The sequence below is a fragment of the Conger conger genome, chromosome 13 (assembly GCF_963514075.1).
Source record: "Conger conger chromosome 13, fConCon1.1, whole genome shotgun sequence".
Classification (NCBI taxonomy): Eukaryota; Metazoa; Chordata; class Actinopteri; order Anguilliformes; family Congridae; genus Conger; species Conger conger.
The window spans coordinates 30,907,119-30,927,470 of record NC_083772.1 but is presented as its reverse complement, the minus strand read 5'-3'; the positions used below and the strand labels follow the sequence as shown (position 1 = coordinate 30,927,470).

Sequence of the window (20,352 nt, the reverse complement as noted above, 5' to 3'; positions counted from 1 at the left end):
TCCCCCTTCATGTACACACAATATATAAATGTCAAATGACAAAGCATGAATTAGATACATATCAATTTCGCTATAGTAAATAGGATTTCAGTATATATTATAGACAGAGCACGACAGTGTAAAACTGGATGCACTGTAACACTGTGGTGGTATAGATGTACAGCACTAAGAACAAGACAAAGAGGAGAAAAGGCGATTAAAAGAAACAGATTCAGCAGAAGTCTGGTCAGGTCTATTTCTATCCAGGACAAAACAGTCTCCGGAGAGCGAGCGGAGGAGCGGAGTTAACCCCGTCAACACCGCAGCCCCGCAGTACTGCAGCGGACTGAGGCCTCGTCAGGAAGGCTAGTCTGACATCGATTTACGCAGCCTCATCGGCCTCCTCCAGCCGCCTGACATCACTCACTCAGACCTGTCAATCACAGCCACTGCCTCAGCCCTTTGTTTACTCCACTGCTCTCATTTACCCAGAGAATCAAATTAGTGTAATTAGTTAATACAGCATTTCTAATGGATATGGTGGAGGGCAATGGTGCTGACTCAGCAAAACAACTACTAATGACTATGGTGAGGTGCGGTAGCCATCTAGCACCATGGCACTCCCTACACATCAGCCCAGGGCAGTGTCTCTCAGCACTGGTCCTGGGACCTATTGTGGATGTAGGCTGGTTTTTGCCAAAGCCAATCTCCAGATCAATTAATGTTGTTGAAAATGTGCTTCTACCTTACAGGCTTGTTATCAGGTATCTCTTCCACACTCTCGCTAATTGGCACCCACCCGATTTCAACTGTCAGTGAAATCAGTCATTTAAATACATTTAAAATGGAACCTCTTTCAAGTGGGATTATTTGCCATAGAGTAAACCCAGCATAGTAAATGAAAGCATAAGTCTGATGTGTGATGTGTGAATGTGGGATATTTATTTTTTAGGGCATACATTGCTATGGCATAATGTACCTTTAAGAGGGTAAATTGTCCTTTAATAGATGTAGAAAAGTCTAACTAAAAATAATTAGTGTCTAATTAAGATCAGTTCATTACAATCCTGAGCTTGTTGGAACAAAAACAGGGGCTGACAAAAACTGGCCCAGGTTGTAGCTCCTTTACAATAAGCATTATAGGAACACATTTCTCAAGTGTGTTTGTCCATCATGTGTACTGAATGATGGATACAATCTGAGAGAAGACAGTGTGCCAGAGCCAAGTTATTCTCTCCATTTGTGTGGCTTGAGAACAAATTGGTTCTGTGATTGGGATTGGGAGTAGTCTCTTCTTACAGATTTCTATTAAACAATTACATTATAATTAAAGCACTTTGATGTGAACTCGTATGAATTGAACTATTATACCCCTTAGTTTCCTAAGGCTTTTTTTATTATCAGGGGACACCTTCATTTGGGTAATTGGAGTGCATTTTAATGCATATTGGTCCCTAAACGATTTGAAATGGCACTAATGTTGCCTTTTGAAAGTATTGTTGAATCCCCTGTGGCTGTTGAACAGCGCACTACTTCTGTGATGGCGTTTCATTACTCTCACTCGGATCCATGAGCGTCCTCTTGGGCTTCACAAAGGAGTGCGGAAGAGCGTGAGTGTGAAAGGAAAGAGAAGAAGACAGATATGGCGACGTCCACACTATATGATCACAATTCTATTTTAAACTCCAGGATTTCTCTCAGCAGAGACATTACTTTAATCAGTAATTTCACCCTGTTAGGTTAGATGCAGAAGTCAGATACTGGAGCAGACTCCTTTAATCTAAGCTAAGCTGAGCCAACTTTTAGATGTTATCAACTACAACCAACTTCATTAAAATGTACTTCATTAATTTCACATTTGATGCCGACCCACAGCGTGCAGTCACCACTTCTTTCCCCCAAATCTGGTCCGGACACCCTTCTTGTGATGTCACTCATGCCAAAGGAGTTATCTTCTAGATCAATACACATATTGCAAAAAAGAGATGTCCTACCACTGATGAGATGAAGTCTATCGGGGGGAGATGGAGCTCGGAGGTGGGCTATGATGAACGGTGAGTGTGATCCTTGGCCCATGTTAACCTCCTCATCTTCCTGTCTGATCGAATTAAAAAGGTGTTGTGCCAAATTCACCTCTGCAAATACTAATTACCTACATTTTTTTTGTGCCACATTGGTATTCCTGAGAGTAACGCTGATGTTCTCCACTGCTCTATGTCGCTCTTGATAAGAGAGTCAGCCAAGCAAATATAATGTAATGGACTGTTGACAAAAGGGTTCGCTGTGCTCTATTCCAAGTTCAGTCACATATTTTTGAACTCCAGCATTATGGTACACTTGCTTTCTTGCTAATAAAATAAATATGCATAAAAAATGTAAAAAAAACTTTTTTAAAAACTATGTAGTGTGCAAGAGCAGCACAGAGTGGAGTCAGAATACAATGTGGTATCAATATTCTGTGTAGAATCTCATTTAGGCCCTGTTTACACTTGGCTTCTCACACAACATTCCAACCCAATTTGAGATGTGAATGTAAACACTCAAGCATGTGTCTGCTCGTGTCAGTAACATCCATCCAGCCATCCATCCATCGATTATCTATATCAGCTTATTCCTGGTCAGGGTCATGGGGTTTCAGGAGTCTATAACTGCATGCATTGGGTGAAAGGCTGTCAGTAACATCTAAAAATAAGCACCAACCAAGGCCATGATTCCTGTGAGTAGTGTTCAAGACCAGACCAGAACAGGAGACCTCTCTTGCATCACTGTGAGATTATTCTGTGGGATATTCAGAGTGGCGCTGGCATTCACTCCAGGACAGAGGGCATTAGTCCATCGGTTCATCAGTAATGTTTGGGCCTGGGGCACTGGGGGGTGCGGTGCATCAGCTCCCCGATCGAGAGACAAATCACACACACACAGACTGTGTGTCAGCCACCCGAGAGGTGTTTGATCCAGCCACTGCTCTTTCATTCAGACAAAACAGCAACAGGAGGAGGCCTGTGTCAGCAGCAGGAGACAGTGGCCATGAAAGAGAGCAGATGTCCCAACACAGTCCTGACAGAGAGTGTGAGACACTGCCCTGCCCAAAAATAAGGTGGGCTGAGAGGTTTCTGTTCCATTCTCCCAGCCTCAGGACAGGTGTGTACACCAATAATGTCATAACTGGGCGGCCTGTAGAGTTGTGGTTAAGGTGCATGACTGGGACCCGCAAGGTCGGTGGTTCGATCCCCGGTGTAACCACAATAAGATCCGCACAGCTGTTGGGCCCTTGAGCAAGGCCCTTAACCCTGCATTGCTCCAGGGGAGGATTGTCTCCTGCTTAGTCTAATCATCTGTAAGTCGCCTTGGATAAAAGCGTCAGCCAAATGACATGTTATGTAATGTAACTGCTCAACAGAGATGTTCCCCTGCTGAAAATACACGAAAATGTATGTGAAAGGTGAGGCCAATATCATCCCTGTTGCCAGAACTGAGATTCTATTTAAAATGTGGACAATCCCAGTTAGCAGAATGGTACATTGATAAAGCGCTAAAGTGCAGTGATGCACTCAACAGCCCAGGCTGATTCTTGCTGTGCTAGGAGTAATTTGGAGTGATGAATAACTTCACCCAGTCATGGAGGGTTTTAGTTGGCAGGGTATCCCTTGCCTCATTACTCAATAGCATTTCCTCTGTATGATTGGGAACACTCTGACAAATCTAGGTGCATCTAATGGACAGTCTCCCAGTAGCGTTGAATAGTGAAAAAACACAATTTAGAACTTCAGTAACAGGACACGCCTGCATTGGCAAAATATAAAATGGAGGATACCGTAAAGCAAGCCGTAGTGAATTTCCAGATCATGCCCTCTTATATAGGTAACTTCAGCACCACATATATTATAATAACAATGTGATGGATACTGCCTCACTCTAAGAATTAGCTTGTACCTTAGCCAAACCATTCAGCCATATGTATTAGCAACATTCAAATTCAGCCTTGGCTTATCATAACCCATTAAACCCTGACACAGAGCCCATCACAGCTCATCAAACAGCAATGCAGACAGACTTAGAGCTCCTCATTCCATTCCCCACCCATGTCTTCATCCACTTCTCCGTCTCTAGAGGTGGTCCACAAACCTCAGGCAGCCAACAAAACCCCTCCCCGTCCTCCCCGTGTCATGGGGTGGCCCCCTGCATAGCTCCGCATCCCTGCAGGCACCCAGAGTGCACTGGGATTAATGAGGTTGTTAAGGAGAGATATTAAAGCATGATTAAAGAGCATTAACACACCAAGGTTGTTTCTGCATGAGGTACCACCCAACCACCTGCGGGTAGTGACGTGGCAACATGAAGATTACACCACCTCTCTCGGCCAATGACTGTGCTGCATTTCCCTCCTCCCAGCCCATTCTGGATTAGAGCTGCCCCATTGGCTGGCTAGATTAATTCCCAGCTAAACTGTACCCCAAAAACAACCTTGTCCCACAGACCTGAACCCCAGAAACAATCTCATTGCAAAAACGGCAGCCATCTCAGCCCGTTCACTGCACTGTCGCAGTACTGCAGGTTCTGCTGGACAGCGTCTGCACTGAATTCATTAAATATAATCCAATAATACTCCAGACAAAATGAACGTCCTACATTCTATCTTCTCTCTTTGCCTTGCTTGCTTTTTGTCTCTTGCTCTCAGTGTTTTTTCATCTCTCTCTCTCCCTTTCTCTCCCCCCTCTCTCTCTGTCCCACTCTCTCTTTCTCTCTCTCTCTCTCTCCCCCAACGTGATGCTGAGGCTGAGCAGAATGTGAAAAGGCAATGCACCTGGTTGAACAGGCCTTTAACCCGATCATTACTGACTACTGTGCATGTTGCCATGGAGAGTGAAAAAGCATGCCCTCTAGAGACTTCCTCTTACGCTGTGGATCAAGCTTTGGCATTACGGATCACCACTGCACAAAGGGGGGTACATGACAACGACCAGGAGGTCATGTGGTCCTTCTCTACGCAATCCCCGTACGGCCACACGTAACCCATCATCTGTACAGGGGATTATACATTCTCCTCTGTGTCCATTTCCCCTGAAGGACACCACATTACCTCTTTGATGAAGACTGCAGCTGCTTTTTTGTCTTGTCTAGCTTCACAAAAGCCAAATGAACATCAGAAGAACCACTGCCCTGCTAAATGACAGCCTTCGATGAACATATCCTGTCGGTTTAAGCATTAGCATTCTACAGAAGAGCTCCTAATTGAGGGTGACTGATATAGCCTACATTCTCTAGTATACTCTATTTATAGAGCTATTTACCAAAGCAGTCCTGTTCAAGTGCCCTAAATTAATTCTGTGTTCTAGATTTGAATCAAGCTTGCAACCTTCTGGTTTACAACATAGGTCAATCCAACATAGGTCTAACCACTGCACTACACAACAGCCAGTGCAGTTCACTGCACATTAACCTTCCAGATCAACTCTGAAAATGGCACTAGAACACTGCATTTTCACAAGCATGTCCTAGGAGACTTTCTCAGAATTCTCATATCCTGTATAACTTAGAGAGTGTCCAAAGAAAGAAACACAAAACACACTTTTTGTTTAAATGCAGAAATGCTCACCCGACGCCCGTACATCTAGTGTAAGAGCATTCTAAGGTCAGTCAGTATCTAAAGTTGGCACTGCAGACGCAAGAACACATTAATCAGGACAGGACCAGACACAGAGGTCAACGAGGTCTCACACAGAACCTCAACAGGAATGTAAAACAATATCATTTGTGAGCATTACAGGGAACATTAATATTTATTAGCCTCTTGTCATAAATATCACACCAAAAGACGAACCTAAGCACGCAGTCACTCTCCTGACTCACAGAAACTTTGTTCTCATGCTTTCTCTCTGGGACAGTCAGTCCCTCCAGGAGCACCTCCGCACCACTCCTCTGAACGGTGGCATCAGTGTGAAAACGAAACAGACTGTATCTGCACACAGGTTAACACTGCTCCCTCTGTCACCCTCCTCCCAGACCAACAGCACCTCTCTCTCCGTCTGGCTCATTACGAGCCTCGGTGTAAAAACACAACGCGCAGCGGAACAGATGCTGCATCTGATCCCGCCAAAGCACAGCCTTCCCGCTGCCCCGTTGCCACAGTAACCGCACTCTCTTTCTCGCCCTAATCAGCGTGTGCACATAATGAGGAACATGGAAAGCACGGAGGGCGCACAGCCGCACGCGTCCTGAGAGCCAGGGCCCCGCCGGCCGGACCGCGGCGCGGACCCCGGGTCTTACCTCGCAGTTCTGCCCCGTGTACCCAGACCCGCAGGAGCAGGCGTACCCCTGGCCGTCGGAAAGGGGCTCGGAAGTTTCCGGCAGGACGGGCAGGGGCTCGCAGGAGCCGCCGTTGAGGCAGGGCTGGCCCTCGCAGGGGTCCGGGGTCGGCGTGGCGACGTCGGAGGTCAGCGTGGGGGTCACGGGGGAGGACAGGCACCCCGCGGCGCTGAGCAGGAGCAGGAGACACACGGCGTGCTGCATGCTGACGGAGACACAGCCGCGCTATTTTCACCGATCGCTTTTCTCTTCCTTTTTCCCCCCTCTCCTCTCTGCTCTCGGGCTGCGGCGCTGCAGTGCGAGGCTGCTTCTCTCCGTGCGTGCGTGCGCGCGTGTGTGCGTGTGTGAAAGGATGGCGGTGCACGGCAAGTGCGTATGCCCCTCAGTATGTATGCAGCAGGTCTGTGCAGAGACTGCGCCTGGACTGACTCGCAGAGACTGAGTCGGGGGGGCGGGCTCCTGCTCGGTTTCAACCGTCGATCGCAGTGACGGCAAGCGACGTCACACACACACGCGCGCACGCACACACACACAGCAGCAGGGAGCTCATTCAGAGCTCCATCATTTCTGAAGCAGGCTTCTTGTTCCCGTTAAGCGCCAGCACAGGGTGGAAATAGGCTGATCAGGGTTACTGGAGAGATGAACTAGAAGAGAGCAGACACGGATAGCCAGGGAATATGGTTCCAGCATCTTCTCACATAGCAGCCGTGCTCACATCATATGGCTTTCAGCACGCACTTGTCCTGTATCAGCTGATCCAAGACTCTCAGTTGCTTCCCTCCTGGGACAGCAGAAAAATAATGAGTTTTTATCATTTCAAATGCCAAGTCATTCAGTGCTCTTCGACTTCATAAATATGCAATTACAGTTTAGTCGTCCATTTGAGTTCATTATGACAATCAAAACTTAAATAATAGGGGGTGAAATCGCTGAGGTATTGACTGGTTCCCAATAAGCTCTGGCTCTGGATGAGCAGGTTGCTCACTACATAGTCATGAAGCACTTCATCTACACTTAGAGCTGCAAGTGTCTCTCTTTAGCTATATGACGAGCTCAGTGTGATGCAGAATTAGATTAGAAGAGATTATAGCATCTGGAATTGATACATTCAGAGCTTATAGAGCATTACCAAACTCTCTCTTTTTCTGTAAAAAGCTATTTTCAGGAAATGTTGAAACAAATTTAAATACTATTACAAAAGAGACCAGAATAAACTATAACTATTGGGAGCAACACATAAAAATCCATAATGTAGTATATATTCAGACAAATATTGAATATATATACAAGACATTGGTCACAGTAAAACAAGTGAATCGTCACTAACATAATAATAAACTGATAGTAAATCATGAAAAGAGGGGTCTCCCCTTCTGGCCCTCTTCAGTGCAAACCACTTACTGCTGATCAGGTCCAATTCTAGGAGAAGTTAGTGAATAAAGTAGACTATAGGTCTCTTAAAATAAAATATCTAGTAAGTCCTTTAGCCTCCTTAGCAGTATAACAGTCATTAAGTGTTTGTGTTGGTCGGCACTTCAATATCTCATCCGTTTCAAAACCAATCTCAATGCCATTTCCCAGAATGGCAACAGGCTTGCCAACTACTGACTTTGGTATTGCTACGTTGAACCATTTCTGTGTTATGGATACCCTAAAAGAAAAAAAGAAAAAATAATTAAGTATTTCTTTATTACATTTCATTTAAGACTGTAAATGTTGTCTCACAAAAATAATGTAACCAGACAGACTGTGCACAAACTTAGGTTGAACAGGGTAACATCCTGACCTTGTCCGTTGTACGACCTCTTTTGAAATACTGAGCTAAGGCAGACAAGGAGGGGAAGTTGGTGGGGGCTATTGTCCAGAAAGAGTTCTTAAAGTAAAGACAGGCCTCTGTTTGAACTTCTGCATTTGTGGAATTTACAACACAACGACACAACTTCAGTCGTGTAAACGCATTTTTAAACTACATTTGCGGGTCAGGCACTCTTCACAGTAAAAAATAATCTAAGGACCTCATGTGCTTCGACCAAAACGAAGATAGCAATTTAGCTTGCATGCACATCTGCCGAAATGTAAACAGGTCGGGACTTCTCATGGTAAGAAGACATTTTATGACACTGTCTCCTTAGGTTTTCACTGAAAAAATGTATTTCAGGCAGCAGAATTATCACTGAAATAGAGAACAATGCTAACTATACTTTTAAATCATGCATCGTTATGCATGCTAGCTATGATTCTCTCGTTGACCGTGAGAATCGATTCATCAAGAATGTATTGCCAATAACACTTTTTGCCAGTAGATGGCATCTGCATATAAGACATGGGGAGAATGGGATTTTCTTTAGTCTAGTTTAGTTAGATAGTGGGCCGAACTGATTCTTTAATATTCTCAGTTCTCAGCCATGGATTTTATTTTTAATGCATATTTACAATGACCTTTCAAGTATTCGTTGAACCTCCCGGTGTAAAAACGAAAGAAATGAATCCCAAAAAAAACTAGTTTAAGTAAAATGTTTGCATTTGCTGAAAGCCTCAAAAGACAGGCAATTAAATTGATCAGCCCTATGTACCGACATAGTTTGTGGGCAAGCTATGTTGAACGAGTGATACAAGCTATGTTGAACGAGTGATACAAACTATGTTGAACGAGTGATACAAGCTATGTTGAACGAGTGATACAAGCTATGTTGAACGAGTGATACAAGCTATGTTGAACGAGTGATACAAGCTATGTTGAACGAGTGATACAAACTATGTTGAACGAGTGATACAAGCTATGTTGAACGAGTGATACAAGCTATGTTGAACGAGTGATACAAGCTATGTTGAACGAGTGATACAAACTATGTTGAACGAGTGATACAAGCTATGTTGAACGAGTGATACAAACTATGTTGAACGAGTGATACAAGCTATGTTGAACAAGTGATACAAGCTGTGTTGAATGAGTGATACAAGCTGTGTGATCCCAAATAGGACAGATTGGACATGCTGAAAATAAAGCATGCTTTAGAAAAGTGCAAAATAAGTATACATTCTTTGAGAGCTTTGAATCTTAATCTGCCCACTGGTGGTCACATGTTGTCACTTCATAAATGGCTATAGCAGTTGTCGTGCCGATCTTTTGTGGCTCAGCAAATGCAAACACTTAGCTTAAAATTGTTTTTTTTGTGATTAATAGTACATGGTCTAATACTGCTAGCGACTGTAACTTGCTACATGCAATTGTTTATGTGTAATCTCTTGCTAACTAGCTAACATTATCATCAAACTTCCATATTGAATGACACATTTGAAGGTTGGTATAACGTTGCTAGCTGACAAGCTACAGTACATTACACCAGCAATTAATTAACCCATATTTCTGGTGCTTTAAAGCTCAAACCAGTTTGGTAAATCTTTGCTGACGAATATAAAACAATATTCTACCCTGCCATAGCCATTGTGTGTTCATAAAATAAATGCCAGATTTGACTGGAAAAAAAAATTAAATACTGGCTGCTTTCCCTTTAATTTTTTACATTTATTTTACTTGTATGCAAAATCCATTTATACTTATTTGTGCTATGGGTTTTCTTTTTCTTTTTTTCTCGCTTTGCTGTAAAGCGGTCCGAGATCTGCCAGAGCAAATGAGAAGCGCTATATAAGTTGAATTTATTATTAAAATAATGAAAAAAGGATTGTTTTTACACCCATTAAGCTGACTTGGATCAGTTGTATATGACTGGACCCTTTGGTACAGAATATATTTGTGCTCTATTTCCAAATGGGGCCTACTAAACACTACCTTTGTTGTTTTCAAGCTGTCCACAATCTTTACAATGCAATCTTCCCAAAAATTATAGCGCATAGAACATCAGACAGGCAAAAACATTTATCTTATTTTCTCCTAAAGCAATGCTTCCTGCTCTAAGCTCATTGTGTGTGGGGCTGTCACAATTACACATGCAGTCATTACATTTCAGCATTTGAATAGTCATCCCTTCAAAATGAGAATGTGATTTCTGGGGCAAACATGAAACCAGAGAAAATCCGTGGAAGGCGAGTGCTAACATTCTCACAGAGAAGTGGAATTGCAAATGATGTAGCAAATAACTTGAATAAAGGAAATTGTGCTGGCAACCAGAAAATCCATTTAAAAATTATTTTTATGTTTGCAGATTTAGAAGTTTGACATTTAGTACTGTGTGCAACATTGGTTACTGCACACAAATTAAACTAACATAATTTTGCTGGCTCACACACATGAAAGGAACTACTTCTTGCAGGATGATTTGCAATGAGTGACTCTTTCATTTTTGCACTTTTTTTCCAGTGCATATATTTGCATGCTGGAAACTAGAGTTCCCTTATGAGAGAATTCAAAATATCTTACATGTTTACCCTTGGTCCTTATTGTAGTACGGATATAACATTTCATTGCAGATAAAACAAAATTAAAGCTAAAAGTAAACAAAAATACACTTTTCACTTACATCCTATCCAGCTGACAGGAACACGATATCAAACATTCCAGTCTGGGAAAACGAGGCACTAGAGAAAAGCAAATGAATCTCTAAAGTGCAAAGAAAGACTGATGTCATTGTTGCAATGTTGACTTAATGCCAGAGAAGTCACACACATAATAATTAAGAGGTATTACAGGCTGATGAAAATACAGAAAATGAGATTATGCCTGTCTAAATGAAGAGTAGAAAGGCCTTACCCTCATTGCAAGGCTATAATACACATCAAAATAAAATGCTAATTCTGATATAACCGACTGGCACGTTCAGCCAGTTGCCATGGAAACAAACAGGAAATCAAAATGTGGATCAATCTATTTGTCCAGGGGTTTGCATCTGCACGAGTGCAGCTGGCAGATATGGACTGTAGTAGGCTAACTGAAAAGCTATAATTACAGCATTTCTTTGGGAGAGAAACTGAACACAAAAAGAATGTAATGTTAGTGTTGCAAGCAGACTCCCTGGACACAGGCCAGAGGATAAATATTGTGGTTCCATCTCACCCACAACTATTCAATATAATGAGGGAGCAGGGCTGGGTTAACAAATACATGTGGCACTCTTTGAGTAGTTAATCTTCAGATGTACCCTCAGTGGCCACTCATCTCTGTGGACAAAGCAGGGCCTGAGGAGAGCATGCAGGTCCCATGGGTTAAAGTTGCGGACTAAGACCAGCAAGGCATAGTACTGAAAGCCCTTTAGCATCTTTCCCAGTGATGTTGTAAAACATCTCTCACAAACACCCCCAGTGGAGACATGATATACCCACCATTTCACTGTTCTGCGACACAAGCAGGTGCTGCAAACTGTAATACCATTTTAATGCCCCAGCAGAAGTAACACATTCAGGGAATACCGAGGTGTTGTTCACAAACAACTCTATACTCATAAAAACAAATTTCACAACCAGCACACAAAGCCGTTTGATCACAATGATTGGACTGAGTATTGTTGCATACCCAACAATACTAACCCACATGTCAGAAGACATTAAGTAGGCATGCTACCAGGAGTGTTTTACAGGGACAATATGGACATGGTGTTATTTTTGCTCTCACTCACTGTATATTTTCCTGATTTCTGGTTAGTATTTGTATTCACATTTGCACAATGTCAGTTTTAACTTGTCAAAGTTCACCTTTCTGTTAAAGGTTGTTAAAAATTCCACCTCAAAAAAACATTTAACTCATTGAACATAAAGGTGTAACGGATTCATTATCTGTGTGGCTGGCAAAGGCAACTGCTGTAGAGATATCGGAATATTTTGCTTGAGGTATACGCCATAATTGCATCATAATGGCGGGCAATTTAAATTTACGAACAGCTTTGAAGACGGACATCTTTTGCATCCCACCTTAGAGTTTACCTATTTTGGAAAAAATGACACAACACTGGCCGACGTGGTTGGACAACGCGCTGCATGAACCAGTTCACTGAAGCATGTGGAAGCCTACCTGGCCATTGTAGTCTTTAGTAAAGCAGGTACCTGGAGCATGCACTTCACAAGAGTTTGGATCTACATCTCTCTTGTTAACCCTGATGTAGCTCAGTGGGTAGGTTGCTATGTGTGGCTTAAACTATATGGGTAGACCCGTGCCTGGCAACGCAGAAGCGGAACTGGATCCCCTCTCTTTTATTTAATAATACAAATATTTAACATTATAAACATTGTATTGGTGATAAAACAGCTCTCCCATGAAACCAGAAGCGATTGTTTTCCCCCATAGGCTACATTTGCTTTCCTTCATTGTGGTATTTCCATCTCGGTTGGCTTCTCTTATTACTTCAGAATGTAAAAAAGAAAAAAAAGGTTTTGTGGCTTTAACAGCATTGCATTGTGGTTCTGGTTATGGTAGGTCACTGTCTAGTACAGAGGCGTCCAATCTTTTCTTAAAAGGGCCGGCGTGGGCGCAGGTTTTTGTTTTAGCCCAGCACTAACACACCTGATTATACTAATGAACGAATCCTGTTCTTTAATCAAGACCTTGATGAGTAGAATCAGCTGTCTTAGTCCTGCGCTAAAACAACAACCTGCACACACACCGGCACTTTCTGGGTAAGATTGGACACCCCTGGTCAAGTAGCTCTGAGATTGCCACTACATATCGTTTAGCTAATTTTCCATTAGCTAAATCGGAAATAGCCTATTGTGGAAACAAACGAGAAGGCAAATAAATCTGCTTCAGGGAATCAAAGATGTTTCTCTTTTCACGCACTTAACATAGCGGAATGAATTTTAGAGAAGTCAATATATTAGTTAGTCGGGACTATAATATTTTGAGGGAATTAAGGATTAGTACTTCCAAGCGTTGCATTGGCAGAACACCGACCTTTTCAAAGATGGTATCTCCCATTATATATCATTTCTTCACTGAAATGCAGTAAACTGTTGAAATTCTTCCCATGTTACCTAGCGAATCACTCAAATCACAGCTACACCGTGCTGTAAGATCCTGACCAATCAACTGTAACATTCAATATATAATTGAATGTTACATGCAGCTTGTCCACTGCTAGTTTAAAATGTAAACCGCAATAATACGTCTGGTGGTGAACGCAAATTTGTTTTAAACTGAGCTTACCATTTCAGCTTCAGTAAAAGATTATCGGTTATCGTTTAGCAATTTTTTGTAAACGTTTAAAAGTTTCACAATTCACACCCCTAGATCATACTTATATGGTTGATATAGTTTCATTAAACCAATGACCTAGCATTATTCAGTTAGCCATCATCTCGCTGTTCGACTGTTAAAAATGCGTAGCAACTGCCTAGCAACTAATAGGTAATAAATACCATAGTAATATTCACACTTCATATATTAAATATATATTGTGCTAATGACCCCATTATGCAATAATGCCCTAGCAACCACCTAGTAACAATTTAGCAACAACCTTGTAACCACCAACACCACCCTAGCAAACATCTAGTAACACCTTAGTAATCATTAGTAAATGACTAATTCACACTCCAAATGAGCCCTTCTATTGCTACTACTGCAATCCTGGTTACTCTCACGCTGCTGCTACCACTATAATTGACACTACTACAATCACTATTGCACTTGTGCTGTCATCACTACTGCCAATCTAGCTTTCAGCTAGCCTAGTTTCTTCAGGAACTGTCATTTTCTGGTTTTTGCTGCAATCTCCACTGTATGAATTGCTTGCCTTCTCTTAGCTAGCATGGACTTGAAGTGCAAGCATAGCGGTTTGCTCTGCCATCTTGTTACAGATTTCTATATCTTTATACTCACTGTGTAAGCAATCTTGCGTGTGCGTTCTAACACGGTAAGTCAGTCACTCGATAACAGAAACACCATTCTTCCACAAAATGTTCCAAAACAAAACTTTCCATATTAAGGATTCCAATATGAAATCTAGAGATATTTAAAAAAATAAATGATGTTGAGAAGTGTTGATAGTTTCACAGATTGAAACGGTTCCTACTCTTAATACTTTTGTAGGATGTTTTGTCTGGTAAATCACGAAACTCATAAACATGTACAGTTCCTCTTCCATTCATTTAGGCACAGGAATGTGCACCACGCAGTGCTATTCGCAAGTTCTCAATACCCACTTCTACCATGAGTCATAATAATGGAACACATTCAGACATTTCAAAATGTTGCAAACGACTTCCTGAAAAATAAACCCCTTGAAAGCAGTTTAAATTCTGTAGCTCTTTTAATCTAGGGTGAAACATGGTCAGGATGAACCAAAATGTTTTCTCTTTCAGACTTGATGTTAGAAGGTCTTTTGCCTCTGAAAATAGAGGCACAAGAAGAGTACAGTATTTCACTGAGAAAGGCCACATGCTGAGGCTCGATCTTAACAGCTTTACTGCAATTTATATTTGGAATGGATGGATATTTTGTGGTCATGTACCCTGTTCAGACTGCTCCTTCCCCCAGGACGTGTTATGTTCATATTACCACACAAACAGAAGAACGAAAAACACAAAATGGTAATAAAAAAATAAAAAAAATGAACAAAGAGGAGTCAAACAGTTACTTTATTTATGTTCAGGTAAAAACATGAACCTGATGCAGTAAATTATTGCAGATCTTAGAAACCAGCACATGAACGACTAGCCAGGAGAGCATAGTGGCGCCCTCCCCTGGCCACAGACTGCAGGTGCACACCACAGTTTGTTCCAAGCCAGCAGTGCAAAAACAAAAAACAAACCAAAAAAAAACCTACAGCAAGAAAAAAAAAAAAAAAAACCCTGAATGATAGAAAAATTAAAAAAGGGTAGAGCAGCCATGTCACCTCAGCATGGGTGTGAAACTGCAGATAAACTTAATTCCGCAAAAATGAACTTGAAATGCTATCTGGCTGCGAACTGATAAAAATAAGACCAGCCAAATTTTGTGCTCAGCTACAATATGGGATTTGAAGCGCTCCAGGCTTCTTTGAGCCAAGCGCTTCATTGAGAGAGGGTTGATAACCCCACCCACACCGGGTCCCTCAGGGTCCAGCAGAGTCACACTACTCTAACAAAGTATCAGCCAAAAAAAAAAAAAAAATCCAACGCACTGGGTATACTCCTCAACAGAGGGCTGAAGCGCTTAGTAACACCATTTAACTCTGATCAAAACCTACGCTTCAGTCAGCACCCTCACTCCCCCGGACTCCAACTCGCTTTTTCACAAGATTCATCAACACACACGAGGGGGGGGCGGAGGTACGGGGCGGGGGGGGGGGGAGAACGGAAAAGTACAGCACACAAACTGGTGGCGTTTTATACAAAACGGTGCAAACGGAGACGGGACAGGAGGACGTGGGAGCGCAGAGCGGGCCCCACACGTGGAGAATGAGCAGGTCTGTACAAATGATCTTTGGAGCTATAGTGAACCTGGTCTGCTCAACGTAGGCACCCCGCCGGACGTCCAGCAACATCTCACCACTGTGGCGAGAAACATCCCTTTTCTTAAATATCACACAGCAACGCAAGTTTAAAATGTCACCCAGATTTTTTTTTCTTTTCTTTGATATTTTTTTTTTTTTTTTTTTTTTTTAAACATTACTCTCAACTAAGGATTAAGTCTTCAAATTTCTGAATTGTCGGTCATGAAATGACTTTTCAGTTTGTGGGAAAGAAAGGGTGTGGGGGGGGGGCAGCAGGTATATTTTTAATATATTGAGTCTTTTTCATTAATGCAAGCTGCTCGCTCTAACAAGGCTGTACTCGTCGCCTTGATGGAGGTGATTACAAAAAAAAACCCAAAAGGAAAGGGGGATGAGATGGAAACCCCTAAAGGAAGAGTGATGTCTCTGCTGCTGTGGAAGGCATGTGCGTGCGGGGCGGGGGGTGGGGGTGGGGGGGGGATCAGGACAGGTGGAAGGACTGCTGCCCCTCGCGCGCTGCGATCAGCAGCTTCTGCCGCATCATCTCCATGCTGGAGTAGTCCGGCAGCTTCAGGTAGTTGACGCAGGTCATGACCGAGGGCAGGAAGTCGTCCGGGTTCTCCGTCGACTCGAACGTCTTGCGCACGATGGTCAGCGGCGGGTTCAGGCTCCGGAACCCTGTGCAGGGGAGGGGGGAAGGGATACACTGAGCAAAAAGGGCTCCCCTCGGGAGAACGATTCACTGTCTATGCTAGAATACAGCCAAAAAAACTTATCTAAATAACACTTAAAGGGATTGTTTAAGTGCTATATTGGCACACTTTTATTACAAGACAGGCATTTATGAAAGCAAATAAACAAGGAAGTGTTTAACTTTGGTTTACTGATAATATCTTAACAGAGTGACTCGATGCAAGTGTGCTTTTGAGCCCGACATCTTCAATTTTACATCATAATTTGTGGTGTGAGAAACAGCAGAGCTGGGCCGAAAAACTGCAAACCATCCCTTTAAAGTCACTGAACCGAATAAGGCAAGCTTGGGGGAATGTAGAACTCGAAGAGAAAATCTCTCCTAAACGAATGTCTTTCATGATTATGCATTCAAAAGTGCATTGCGCGTTTATGTGAGGACAAACCAAGACTTTCTCTTGACGGGGAAAAAATTATCTTGTGTCACTCTCCCATAATTAGTGTTGCCACAAGGCAAATATCAGAGAGAGAAAGCGGCAATCAAACGTGTATTGATGTCACAATCACTGCAAAGCTAATGATAGCCTTTGAAGCTCACAACACAGCAACCCAAACACAACAAAGCAACCAGTAAGCTCCCATAATAACAGGCAGGTTTGCCAGGGCTCATGGTTGCATTTTCTGGTTAAATAGGAAGGAGCAGAACTCACCTCCAACAGGCAATCTGGGACTCCCCGTCACAAATTGCAGGAACAGTCTCTGCTGTTCAGCATCGAAACTACTGAGCACCTCGAAAAGGAACCTCACTGCTCGACTGCAAAGACACACACATTCACAATGTCAGAGGAATCTCTCAGAGTGTAACAAAGAGTCTCATCACACATCTAAGGCACAGAGAGACATTCATGCATTCACAAACTAACACATGCCGTACTAAAGGAATCAAGGTCAACATGGTTCCACTCAATGATCTGCAGGTAAGGTATATGGAGATGATAGTGGTCTATTGTACCCCTGTGGGAGGTGGTGGTCTATCGTACGCCAGTGGGAGGGGGTGGTCTATCGTACGCCTGTGGGAGGGGGTGGTCTATCGTACCCCTGTGGGAGGGGGTGGTCTATCATACACCTGTGGGAGGGGGTAGAGGGGTTTACCTGTCGTGTGTGTAGCCGTGGTCGGGCCGACAGCACTCCATCAGCGTTTTCACATCCCAGGTCTCAGACTTGCTGCCGCACAGCAGCTGATCCAGCTGGAGCGCAGGGATTGGAGGAGAGCAGAGCGAGAGAGGCGGGTATTAGCGGTGCAGAGGAGAGAGTGAGGTGTCATTCAGCAATGTGTGAGCGTACGGGCACGTGAGTGTAAACGCAGCCCAAGAAGAGACTAAGGAGGAGGAACAAAAGACAGTAGGTGAGAGTGGAAGACTGGGAGTGTGAGTGCCAGCAGCTCACCTCCTCAGGGTAGAAATACTGCAGGTGGTGCAGGGGGAAGACCGACTCGAATCCTTCCCGAAATGACTCAAACTGCCGGGACACGCCCTCGTTCAGCGTCCAGTACACCACCAGCTGCAAAAGAGAAAGAACAATATGGTCAGAGGCACAGCTCCGAGCTCTGTGTGTGTGTGTGTGTGCGTGTGCGTGTGTGCGCGCACATTAATGTGCTTGTGTTAGCATGTCTACGCCACGCTCCTTTACAGACTTTCACACGTATGTGTCTAAGTGTGTATTCATGTGTTGTAATACGTCATGATGCATTTGCGCATGTCCGTGCCTCCACCAGGTTGTGAGTGTTTCTATTGTAATGTATCCTGAAGGACTGTACCAGGTTTAGCACATGTGTGTGTATGCGCGTGTATGTGTTTCTAGTGTAATACATCCTGAAGCACTGTAGCAGGTTGAGTGCGCGTGTGTAATTTACCCTGAGGTACTCGTCCAGGTTGTGGATGGTGACCGGGACATCCTTGCCGCCCTTCTTCAGCTCGATGTTGGGGAAGCCGGGCAGGGTGAAGTCCAGCCCCAGGTCTTCCACAGAGCAGCCGTTCATGTTGAGGCCCTCCAGAGCCTGCTGCAGGGTCTCCCGCGTCTGCAGGGGGGAGAGGGGGCCGTTAGCACAGCAACCACCGGCCAGCATAGCCCCACCGACCACATTCCACAGCACACTCTCTCTTGACGCTGCTCACGTGAGACCGGTCCTGCTCCAGCCTCTTCTTCTGCCGGATGATGTCCTCCAGGTGCTGGATGGACTTGGCCACGGCGGGGTCGATGTTCAGCAGGTCGTGGGAGCTGATGGAGCCCTCGCTGCGCAGCATCCACTTGTAGAAGGGCAGCCCCAGGGGCAGGTCGAGCTGAGGGGGGCGGGAGAGAGGAGCCGGGCTCAGAACAGCATCTCAGCGGACACAGAGCGACCAGGCGAGGGGGAAGGGGAGAGGACAGTATGCCGAGTTACACTGCAGAAATAACACAGTGGGAGGGTTAGGGATATTTACCAGCCTGAAGTCCATGATGGCTTTGGCCATGAGCTTGCCCAGGAAGCGGAACTTCATCTTGACCTTGGCGATGTGCGCGGGTTTGGTCGTCCTGCCGAAAGGAACGGCGAACAGCCCCCTGGAGCTGAACATATACCTGGTGCCTTCCTGGCTCCCTGCGAGGGGGGCGGGGGAGGAGGGAGGTCAGTACAGACAAGACCTTCAGAGGGCTCCAGTGTGCGTGCTACGCGCCAGAGGAGCTGGTCTGCAGTACAAACGTACCTTTCGGGTTGGACAGGGTGACCTCCTCGCCCCTCCAGAGCCCCAGGTCGGCCCTCTGTAGCTCCTGAGACACAAGTGCGTAAAACTCCAGAGTGGGCCCCAGCCCCGTGCCCACCTGCGGAGGGAGGAGTTTGGGTTAGGGGAAGAGCTGTGCGTCAGCAGCACGTGTCGGCAGTACAGCGGTGGGAGTGCGGAGCGGTGTACGGCACGGCCGGCGGTCATACCTCGTTCTCGTACTGGATCTCCAGCATGGCTCTGGAGCTGCCCAGGTCCTGCATCACAGACTCTGCCTGTTTCAGCAGCTCCTCCCGGTTTATAGTGCGCTGCACAGAGAGAGAGAGAGAGAGAGAGAGAGAGGGCGCACAGTTACCAAACCATCGCAACCTTCAGCGCTTCATTCGAAAAGATAAATAACTCTCCACTCTCCGCCTGTGTGGTGTTCTGCCGCAAAATGACTGCCGTGCATCAATAACAATAACAGCGATAACAAGAGTTGGAGAGATCGGTGTGCCCCCTGGAAGCCCCCCTGGAAGCCCATCTCCACCCCGCCCTCACCTTCTTCCGGTCGAGCCGTGGGGCGACCCGGCTGTCCTGGGAGTCGGACTGGTTGATTTCGGGGTTGGTGTCCAGAAGCCTCTGCATGGCGCGGTCACGGTCAAACGCGGTCACGTAAAAGAGCATCTGCCGCGTGTCGAAGGGAAAGAAGAAAGGACTGCAGGAAGAGGAGAGGAAGAGGTTAATGTAACACCAACACAAAACACAGCTTTAAGACAACATCATAGAATACCAGAGAGTGCATGTGTGTTTAACTGAGGTGTGTGTGTGTGTAATAGGTAGGGTTCAAGGGTAGTGCGTACCAGGTCTTGCCGAGTTCGGTCAGCCAGCAGGGGATGTTCCCGGTCATGATGACCAGAGGGTCCTGTAGCTGCCGGTTGGCCTTGGCGGTCAGCTTGCTGTTTATGAACTCGCTGGTGGATACGATCTCCTTACACGCCGCATTCTGCAGGATAGAAAGGGAGAGGTCTCAGAGGCAGGCACGCACACACACACACAATGCAGAGCACACACCCTCTTGAAGGACATGGAAGCACATCACCCTGCAGAGGCAGAGTGCTTAAAATAAGATGCATATGAACTCCCTGTTGCTAGAGAACTACCATTTTTTATAGGTTTCAATTTCCTAGTTTTCAACCCTAGTTTGGCAAATACAATTCTACTAATTAGCAGCTCAACATGATCTCCAGCTGTTCAATGAGGTGTGTTTCGTAGGGTTGGAG

General features: G+C 44.6%; 2 protein-coding genes across 6 annotated transcripts in view; both read right to left on the bottom strand.

Moving 5' to 3' along the window:
- Window positions 1-12,383, bottom strand: part of dner (delta/notch-like EGF repeat containing) — a 44,986-nt gene extending 32,603 nt beyond the window's left edge. The window contains exon 1 of one of the 2 annotated variants that reach the window (XM_061217671.1): window positions 12,248-12,383. Coding sequence is in view for 1 of the 2 variants with exons in the window: in XM_061217669.1 (XP_061073653.1) it covers window positions 6,247-6,489 (243 nt within the window). In the remaining variant the exon portion in view is untranslated. Of the gene's footprint in view, window positions 1-6,246; window positions 6,710-12,247 lie in introns of those variants that run through there. The other variant, XM_061217669.1, reaches the window with a different exon arrangement.
- Window positions 12,384-14,790: 2,407 nt separating this feature from the next.
- trip12 (thyroid hormone receptor interactor 12) overlaps window positions 14,791-20,352 on the bottom strand; it is a 33,656-nt gene continuing 28,094 nt past the window's right edge. For all 4 annotated transcript variants that reach the window (XM_061216747.1, XM_061216746.1, XM_061216748.1 and 1 more), the window contains 11 exons: window positions 19,933-20,075; window positions 19,631-19,787; window positions 19,300-19,398; window positions 19,076-19,190; window positions 18,815-18,969; window positions 18,509-18,673; window positions 18,247-18,411; window positions 17,781-17,894; window positions 17,487-17,581; window positions 17,045-17,148; window positions 14,791-16,322 (listed from right to left, as the gene is read on the bottom strand). In XM_061216747.1, the coding sequence (XP_061072731.1) occupies window positions 16,126-16,322; window positions 17,045-17,148; window positions 17,487-17,581; window positions 17,781-17,894; window positions 18,247-18,411; window positions 18,509-18,673; window positions 18,815-18,969; window positions 19,076-19,190; window positions 19,300-19,398; window positions 19,631-19,787; window positions 19,933-20,075 (1,509 nt within the window). In that variant the 3' untranslated portion in view covers window positions 14,791-16,125. The remainder of the gene's footprint in view (window positions 16,323-17,044; window positions 17,149-17,486; window positions 17,582-17,780; window positions 17,895-18,246; window positions 18,412-18,508; window positions 18,674-18,814; window positions 18,970-19,075; window positions 19,191-19,299; window positions 19,399-19,630; window positions 19,788-19,932; window positions 20,076-20,352) is intronic.